Source organism: Natrix helvetica (genome assembly GCF_964273705.1).
Source record: "Natrix helvetica genome assembly, chromosome: 1".
NCBI lineage: Eukaryota > Metazoa > Chordata > Lepidosauria > Squamata > Natricidae > Natrix > Natrix helvetica.
In genome coordinates, this window is record NC_138548.1 from 292,410,057 (window position 1) to 292,419,871 (window position 9,815).

The window sequence follows — 9,815 nt, forward strand, 5'->3', positions numbered from 1 at the left end:
TTATTTTTTTCCCAAAGAGTCCTTAGGGGAGATTGGCCCTCCTTCCAGTTCCATGTATGGCACTCAGACAAATCCCTTAAGAGACCTTAAAGGGTGAGTGAAGAGTGTGTGTGTGAGGGAAGGGTCTTGTGCCCCCCCCCAGCCCATCATGTGTGAAGTCTGCTTTGTTGGCTTGAGATCTAAACCCCCCCATAAGCAAGTACTGTATGGGCACATTGCATATAACTTAGTGTTACATTTTCAGGGTCTCCTTCCCTTTGGATTGGTCTTTTTCTCTCTTCCTTGATGCCTGCTAGATGCACTGACTACTCTTCTCATAATCCCTAGCCAACACACCACTGGGTGTGTTGGAAGTGCTACATTAGCAAATCTGCCAGAGACCAGGTAAGGGAAGGCTGGACTACAGAATAGCCTGTTATTCTTTGTGCTGCTTTGTCTCTATACCTTCCCTTCCCCCCCCCCATTTTTCCATGTCTCTGGGTTTGCTAGGCTTTCCTGGGTGGGTGGGTGGGTGCAGGTGATGTATGTGCATGCATGTTTGCATTCCTGAATGTTGCTCTGTGTGCCTTTTCCTGCGATTCAATGTACCTATTGTTTGCCTATGTGTCTCAGCCTGTCTGTATTGTTCTCTGCCTATTTCGTCCCATCTTTTGTGTCTCTTTCTGCCGGCTGCGGGTCTCTGCGCTGCCGGAACAGATGCAGGTGTCTTTTTGCATCAGGTCAGCCTCCTGGCCTGAATCCTGTCCTTACTGGGCGTGGGTGGGGGCACTGGCGGGGTCATTCGCGCCCTTCCTCTGCAGCAGAAGGGGCCCACGGACAGCGCAGGGATTCCAAGCAGCTCCTCGGGGGACATTTGTCCAGAACAGAAATGCCGGTGATTGGCAGCCCCTGGCCTGCACCAGAGAAGCGCAGGCCTGGACTCGGAAGCAGACGGGACTTTGGAATCCCTTGGGAGTTCTGGCTCCTCTGCCAAGGTGGAGAGTGGAGGAAGGGGAGCCAGCCTTCCCTGCAGAGGGCACGGCTGAATCTCCCAAATCAGCGGGGTCCCTTCCCCCCCCTCCCGCGCCCCCTTCCCCGTCCTTCCTCGCCCTCTTTCTCCCATCTGCAACACAGGGATGAGTTCCTTCCTTCGCGAGTGAAAAGAAGAGGCGATGCCTCCTAAAAAGCAGCGACTGCCAAAAGACGGGCGGGGAGGGGGCGTGGGCTCCTTGACCTTGGCCCCCTTTCTGGGTGGAAGTGGAGGGCGCGACCGGCTGGGCAACTCTCGGCGCTCTCTCTCTCTCTCTCTCTCTTGGGAAGGCCGCTCGGAGATCAGAGGCTCCCGGAGGCTTCCCCTCGGTGTGCCGGCTGGGGGCTGAATTCGCGAGAGCCGCGAAGGAGGGAGGGCGGTGGAGGTAGTGGAGCCGCGGACCTGTTGGACGGACGGGCTGCTTTGACGGGGACCGGAGGAGGAGGGGAAAGTAGGCTTGCAATGAGGGGAGGGCTGGGGAGGGCGTCTCCCCACACAGCCCCAGCTTTGCTTAGGGGCTGGTGTCCGGCTTCCCCTTCCCTCGCGGAAAAGAAGGCGCCTGTGGGCACCAACGCGCCCGCCCCCTTTCCCCGAGTCTCCGCGGGCAGGTTTTTCGCAACCCGTTTTCGCCGGGAGCCAAACACGGGAGGCAAGTGCGCGCGGCTCCGCCTGGCGGCTGCAGCTCCCACTCCCTCCCAGCGGAGAGCTTGTTTGCGTCTCCGGAGCTTGTCAGTCTGGAACCAGCTGTTGCTCCGTCCCTTCCCGTGGCGGATTCCAGTCCGGGTTTTGCAGCCCCTCGCTGGCTCTTTCTTCTTTCTCTTCTGCATTGCCGCGGACAAGGTGCTCGCCGCCAGCCCAGCGCTGCCTGGCAGGGAAGGACCGAGAGCAGAGCGGGCGAGAGCGAGAGACACGCACACGCACAGTCGCGCCGCGCCGCTCGGCCGGCGAGGGGGGTCTATGCGGCTGGCCGGCGCGGGCTCTCCAGCGCTGGCTGCCGGAGCGAGCCCCCTTCTCCGCCCGACGCCCTCGCTTCCCCGCAGCTCGCCCTCCGAGCCCCGGCGGCGGGTCCGTCGGGCCATGAGCCGCCGATGGGGCAGGCGAGGAGCCCGCGGCGGGCTTGGGTGCTGAGCGGCCCTGAAGTGCCCTGAGTTCTCGCGGGGGGCAGCGCCGGGCGGACTCCAGCTGGGACAGACGGCTCCCGCCCGCTCCCCTCCCCTGCTTTCTCCGGACCGGGTCTCGTCCCGTCCTCCTGCCGTCCCCGCGCCTCCTGCCGAGGAATGGCTGGATGGCTGCAGCTCGGCGCCAGTGCCCGCGTGGGCACAGGGCTGTGGCAGGTTCTGCTGGCCGGCACCATCCTCACCAGCCACATCCATCCCAACGGTGAGTCAGAGCGGCTTTCACGCGCGGCGGCGGCGGCGGTCTCAGTGGACAGCCACGGTGGTGGCACTCTCGCCGGGGAGCCTGGTGGGAGGGACGGCGGGAGGGCGATGAGGCTCGACGGAGACGACGGTGCCCAGCGGAGGCACGGGAACTGACCGGCATCTCCTTTCGAGGGACGGGTTGGAAGTGGACAAGGAAAGAAAACCTGAGTGTGTAAAGGGATGCGGCGGCGGCGGCTGATTTAAGATGCGCCGCGTTGTTAGGCGAGACGCTTGGTGAGAGGGAAGCCAGCAATTTCGGGGACCCTGGACTCGACCGGAGAGCACTTGGTATCACAAAGTGCAGCAACAAAGTTTCAGCTTGGGTGTATCCTTGCTGCAGAAGGGAGCCACTGGGCTCAATGGCATCTGGATGCCGGCTCTGGGAGTGTCAAAGACTCTGCTTTTGTTGCTGCAGCAGCAGCGCTGTGTGCGAAGGCCTTGCTTGGTGGTTCTGCCCATTGCTCCTGTCCTTCCACTGAGTCCAATATCAGAACTCCAGAGGGAAGCCTACCTTCCCAATCCCTGCCCCGTCCCTATCTGATGGCTGTCTGTGTCTCCCCCACCTCCCCCAGCTTCTTTGCCTTCGGTAGAATATCCTGACTCTGGGGCCTGCCTCTCACAGAATTCGGAGACGATTCTTTTCTGCAAGGTGACTGAAGGATTTTGTGGAAAGAGGCAAACCAAAGTTTGCATGGCCTCTCTGATCTCGGAGGAGTGACTGGAACCTCTGGAGAGGCAAAATATGGAAGCAGAACTTCAGCAGTTCTTAGGGCAGTTGCATGGTGTGGTTGGGGGGCATGTAAGAGAAGGCAAAGAGTCGGAAAGGTACAACTGCTTAGCCTGAATGACTGATTTCTGTAATGGATTCCCCCAAATGGTGACATTTCCTATCCTAGGTCCTGGAGAGACATGTATGGTTGTGGGAAGAGGCGCAGCTGATGGGGGGGGGGGCATACCGGTAGGTATTATTAGGGCAACAGAATCCCCTTCAAAGCTTTGCTAAGAAGTCCTCCACAATTTCCCCATAACAATGACACCCATGCTGTCAGCCATGGTATGACCAGACTCCGATGCAGTTTCTAGTTCTAACAGCAGCACAGTAACCCTGTAATAAAAATAAAGCAGCTGCACAATCCATGGGAATCCAATCAAAGCTTTCATTCTGAGATGGAAGATCGGAGGCTCAGGACCCCAAATTGTAGAGACCTTGCAAGGTCAACTAGCAGGTCAGGTGAAATGCGCGTAGGACTGAAGCAAGATGGCTTTCCCAGCTCTTCTGCCTCTTTCTCCCCTCTCCCCCCCCTCCAGCAGAGTCCCAAAGAATTAATGGGAGACACAAGTTACTCTCTGGCATTGCTTGGAAAGCCTCAACAGCTGAAAGATTTCCAAATGACAATCCTATTAATTCCATCATAATGCAACAAGGTCATATTGTAGCTCACAGACATTCTTGAACACGCTTTCTAACAGATCAGCCAGGTGATCTCCAGCTATCTTGGACTGCAAGTCCCATAATACCCACTGGCCACATTGAATAAGAATCCTGGGATTTGTTTATTGCAGCATAATCAGGCACCATCAGGTGGAAAGATTGCTTCATACGCTTTTTTGATGGTTAAATGGGTGTTTCAAAAATTAAGGAACTACACATACTTACATACATAACATGCATACATACATGGACTGAGACAGCATACAGTGAGACCTCGTGTTCCACACATGGTATTGGCATGCACAGATCTTCACACAAGCAAAATGTAATTTATACATACAGTATGACTATTGCATGATAATGAAATGTTCATGCATGCACATACGATTACACACAGATACCAGTGTACATACACAGACAGACAGACACACAAACACACACACACCACACACACATCTTGCAAATATTCCCAGAAATAATTAACACTTTTTAGGCAACATGCCTCCAGTCCCACATGGCTCACAGACTTGCATGCCATAGAAACATTCAACTCTATACAGAGGCAGAACATCTGGCAGTAAAAACGGGCACTCTCAACTGCAAAAAACAGCCCCCTCCCCATTACAGTTTAGTCGTATAGTGGTTCTTTTCAAACTCTTCACATGCCACAGGCTGCTTTGAAGGATGAGGACAGGATCTGGCAGCTGAGAAGAGCATAAGTGGATACTGTTTGTCTTTTCATTCTTTTCCACTGATCGCAGTGCCAGCCTGCAGGGAGCCAGCCAACTCTCCAGCAAAGTGGGAGGTGGGGAGGGGGTAGAAGCCTGCCAGCAGAGAGACACAATCACCCAAGGAAGGCTGTGGAAGGGGTTAGCTCCCTGCTGAAGGCAGCCAGTGTCTAACCTGACAGGAGCCTGCGGATTGGACTCCCTGGCAAGATGTGAGGCCCTACCCCTTTGGGGAAGGGCAATTTAACCGATTTGCACAGTGGGGTGGGCAGCGTCAGAATATAGCCACCTAGTTGTGCTTTATTTCAAATTCACAGGAATCTAGGCCAATCAAAATGCCTCCCTACCATCCCCTCCCCCCCCCCCGCCCCAAATTATTGTGCTATTCTGAGAGTCACAGTGCCAGCCATAGCCAGGCACAGTGTAGGAGTTGAAATAAGCTCTCCAAATTGCTTGACTAATTCCTTTTCATTCCACTTCTCTGTAGCCCCAAGTGCCCCTTTCCTTGGATGCTTATAACTGCTCTTTGGTCTCATATGCGCTTTGTCCTTGTCTCCGGTTTTCTCTTTGGCTTCGTAGACTAACAGCCCTTTATTGAAATCAATGACTCTTCACTCTCTTAATTCCAGTTTCCTTCCCAATTCTGTCACCAAGGCATGTTCGTGGAACTGAGAAACCCAACCACTAACATAATATAATACCTCATTTTTTTAATCCAGAATACTTGGCATTCAGGACATAGTTACTAAGATGAATTAAACTCCTCTTTATCATACAAGCATGCCTCAGGCTCCGCCCTCCCCCAACCCTCCTTGTTTCTTTTAAACTGCCCTGACTGATAGATAGATTAAAGGATATTCAAGAGTGATTGATTTGTCTCAGTATTGATCTTGGGTGTAGTGGCCTCAGAGTAAAGGGGCACCAGACAACGGTAGCTTTAATTGGCAACCTCGATTTAGATGGAAAGTGTCCTAAGGCAACAGCTGGAGAAAAAGAAGGGTGCCTGAGCTGTTTCTGGGGTAACTTCTGGGAAGTTAGCCCTGTGTGGCATGCAAGGGGAAGCCAGGATCCTGTAATTTAGTTGGCATATTCCTGAAATGTTTCTTGATTTGGCTTGACTTGTCCTTTCCATCAGCAGTGAGACAGAACAAGGCACTGTCTTCTGCCTTGGCATTCCTCCACCACATCTCCCAGCACCTTAAGTTAGCTGTGAATTAAGCAATATTGAGCCTCACTTTTCATGCAAAGTAGGGGAAACAACAGAGTTGCTCCACTGCTGGCCTGTTAATGCAGTGTTGTGCAAAGTTCTGGAAAGGAGCTATACTATGAACTGAAAGACCAAGCAGGGCTCTTGATGTCTTCCAAAGAAGGATGCCCTGTTAAGTAGACACTGAATATATTTTAAAAAAATAAGAGGCATCTGGTAACATGGAGTCTTGCCTTCATTTCCTTGTTCTAAATCCCAAGGAAGATGTCCCACATATATTTCCCACGACCCAGGTAGGCACAGAGTGAGCATCCTTTCCCAGTCACCCATGGAGAAATGTTGTGGTCAGAAAAGTCTTTGAATCTAACCTCTTTTTGATCAAAGAGCAAGGGGGGAGGGTGTTTGAGGGGAAATTTATTTTCTGGGTAGGAAAGGAGAAGGCCAAGACTTGAAGAATTGGGGAGAAAAGCTCTGAGGCCATATTCTCCATCCCTGGTTTGTGATCAGATTGTCATTATTATGGAATTCTTGCTAAGGATCTTGCTACGCATGCGCGCGCACATGTCCCAAATAGAGCCAAATACTAACAGAGGAGAACAGTTGTAGCTCAGGATTGAAATGAAGGCTCCTTGGTGCTTGAGCACTGATGATATTACCTAATTGGGTAACAAAACATCTACAAGAAAGTAACCAAGCTCAGAGAACACCAAGGACCCCTCAGAGTCCATTCCTATACTGAAAGCATTCACAGTCCTATAGATAGACAAGAAAGTGCCAGACAGGTCTTTCTCCAGCTCCACTCACTTCACGATGGTCCCATTTCAGTTTACCTTTCATGGTTCTTGATGTGCCAACATCCCAGAAATAAGGAGGCATGTCAAAAGTAGTTTCCCCTTATCTAGTGCTGTCTTGAAGTATTAATCTACAATTCCCATAATCCGTAATTAACAAGACCTACATATTTGGAAATAACATTAAAGAACATCTAGAAGGTGGAAGGTGGAAGAAGGCTACCCTAATGGAAAGTTAGCATCGAGGCAGTGAATGCCCTGTGAAGAAGGAGCATAACACCCTTTGTTCAATGCGCCATAAGAACAGAGGCAACGTTCAAAAGTGCAAGTTATAGTATCATTTCATTAGAGAGCTTCAGCTCTAACAGGATCATAGAAAGGGTGGGGTGGAGTTTATAGTTTGAGAATTGTCTCATTAGTACATAAAGTAATCCACCAATAGAATGGATGTAAATAGGGTTATCTTATACTATAATATTGTCTCTCTCCCACTGCCTTGAAGGGCCAAATGTGTCTTGGATTAGGCATCTCATTTTGGGGGACAACCAGCGTATACCCTTTCAGCCTGGAAACTGATATAAAATCAGCCAGCCTGAAAGTTGAATATGATGATTCCCCTTCTTTAAAAATACATAAACAAAAAGGGAAGGCAAGCATCTGGGTTTATTTGAGAGTTCTCTAAGGGTCAGTTGTGAAAAATACAGGTGGAATTTAGGAGTTATACTGTTCGCAAAACAGCCTGTTTTAATTGTTAATCCAAATCCTCCGCAAGGAATAGAATCACCTTCTACTATGTTACTCACTGTTTCCATAATTACATGGGCTAAACACAGTTTGATGGATCATTCCTCACTCACTTTTCAACGTTCCAGGCAATGTTTTTCTAATTCTAATCTAATCTGCATTTTTGATGGTGGACTAATTAACCTAGAATGTTCCTTAGAGACATCAACAGGTATTGCAATCACCATTTGATTCTTGGAATAGTCTTTGGAAGAGAAACAAGAATTCTGATAATAGAACTGTTAAATGTATTTAAACTTTGTAAAGAAATCGTCCTTTTTATCTCTTAAATAAACAAGGACTTGCACATCAGGAATAGCAAAGTGAAGTTTTTTAACTACCTGTTCCCCACCTTTATTATTTTTCTAAATAAGGTGATGAAGATATCCAGCAACACCTTCCTCCTCCTATTCTCCTCACATCAACAACCCTGCAAGGTGAATTGAGCTGAGAGAGAGTGACTAGCCCAAGGTCACCCCAGCTAGCTTTGAACTCATGGTCCCCCGCTTTCTAGCCTGATGCCTTAACCACTAGACCAAACTGGCTGTCATTAAAGACCATTGCTAAAAACTGCATCCAGAGGATGTTCATATACAGTACTGCAGGGGATGGGGATGGATGGGGGAATGTATTGGTGAGGGGGGGAAAGTGTTGATAAATCAGAGATGTAGAGACTCTGTAAGAATGACTCGAGGGCTGGGAATGTTACCAAAGCAATTCGATCTGTATAGTCTCTAAGGGAAGAGTAAAGGGTGACTTGATCACAATCTCTAAATATCTACCTGGCACAGAAAGAGAATTCTGATGCTAGTTGGTACATGCAACAATGCAGCAAACAAAGGCAGAAGGAGAGCCTTGCTGATGACCAATGGCCAACAAATGCAAGCCAAGAAATTAGTTGTCGACATACTGTACACTCTTAGCACCAAAAGAGAAGAAAGTAACCACTGAAGTAATCTGACTGCAGGTCAAACCTGAATTGTTGCTTTATTCAATAAAGCTTTCTTTCATAACAGAAACTCCTGGCAGAACAAAGGATCCGTAAGATCTTTCATTAGCCCTACTTTCCAACATACATGAAAACCAAAGACCGTCTGGTGACTTTGGGATAGCATCAACTAGATAACTACTACTGAGCCAATTTGTGGCTCTTTTTGGTTCATGTTGGGGTCAGCTACACCTCCCCTCAAAGCATGCAGAAGTAAGGAACTAAAAAGGCCAGTTGCGTCTTTTTTTCTAGGAGACAGATCGTTACTGTGAAGCAGAGCTGAAAAGGAAGCAGACACTTCCAGTAGTTGTATGCTAAGATTTCCACAAGCATATGTGGAAACTTAAAATGGGTACTTCTAATATTATAATAGGCTTTTCATACCATAATTCCCAGGATTTCAGTTGATGCCTAGTGACCACAGATACATTTTCTTCATGAATGATCTGTCCCAAAACTTCTTTTTCAGGTCTCCCAAGTGGTGCACTCGCTGCAATTGTAACTGAGTCCATCCAGCTTGCTGTTGGTCACCTGCTTCTTCTTTCCGCAGCATAGAGCCTTCTCAAAAAACTAGAACTTCACAAATTAGGATAATTTGAGCCTGGTCATTTGTGTCTCAAGTGAGAACTCTGGGTAGATTTGAATGATCCATTTATTTCTTTTCTTGGCAGTCTGTGGTATCCTCAGGTGTCTTCTTCCACCACCAAAGTTCAAACGTTCAATGCTCTTTCTATTATGCTTCTTCAAAGTTCAACTTTGCTACCATAAAACGTCATGAAGAATACTATTTATTGCATGATTCTGATGCTTGTACATATAGACATATAACATCTGAATAGCTTTTCTAAGATATTCATGGCTACTCTGCCAAGTGCTAGTCTTGCGGCATATTTCTTGATTACCTGCTCCTTTATTGTTGATGATGGACCCTAAAAGGCACTTGAATATCTTCATTGTCAATTCTAAGACTAGTTGCTGTACCTACTGTCCTTAGCTTTGGCTTATTTATATTTAATTTTATTCCCATTTCTATTGCGCTTCTTGACTTTTATTACTAGACCTTGCAAATCTTTGCATTTTCAGCCATCAGAGTAGTGTCATCAGCATAATGCAGATTGTTTATGTTTCTTCCTCAGTTTTAAAACCATGCTAATTTTCCAGTTCAGCTTCCCTTAATATACATTTCCATTATAGGTTGAATAAATCAGGCGAAAATGCGCAGCCTTATTTCACTCCTTTGCCAACCAGGAGCCACTTCGTTTCTCCATGTTCTGTCTGTACTATGATTTTTGGACTTGCATATGGTCAGAGTAAAGATGGTGTGGCAGCAGCAAATGCTACTTTGGGGTTCAGAATTGAATTTGCAGCTCTTCCCTTTCCATTCTTGCACAGCCACCCCAACTAGTGGAGTTTCCAAAATCAGAAACTTTAGTGAAGCTAAAGACTTCCTTTCATT

At 48.5% G+C, this 9,815-nt stretch overlaps 1 protein-coding gene across 2 annotated transcripts in view; it reads left to right on the forward strand.

Moving 5' to 3' along the window:
* Positions 1-1,850: 1,850 nt before the first annotated feature.
* UNC5A (unc-5 netrin receptor A) overlaps positions 1,851-9,815 on the forward strand; it is a 108,446-nt gene continuing 100,481 nt past the window's right edge. For both annotated transcript variants that reach the window (XM_081938187.1, XM_081938188.1), the window contains exon 1: positions 1,851-2,389. In XM_081938187.1, the coding sequence (XP_081794313.1) occupies positions 2,287-2,389 (103 nt within the window). In that variant the 5' untranslated portion in view covers positions 1,851-2,286. The remainder of the gene's footprint in view (positions 2,390-9,815) is intronic.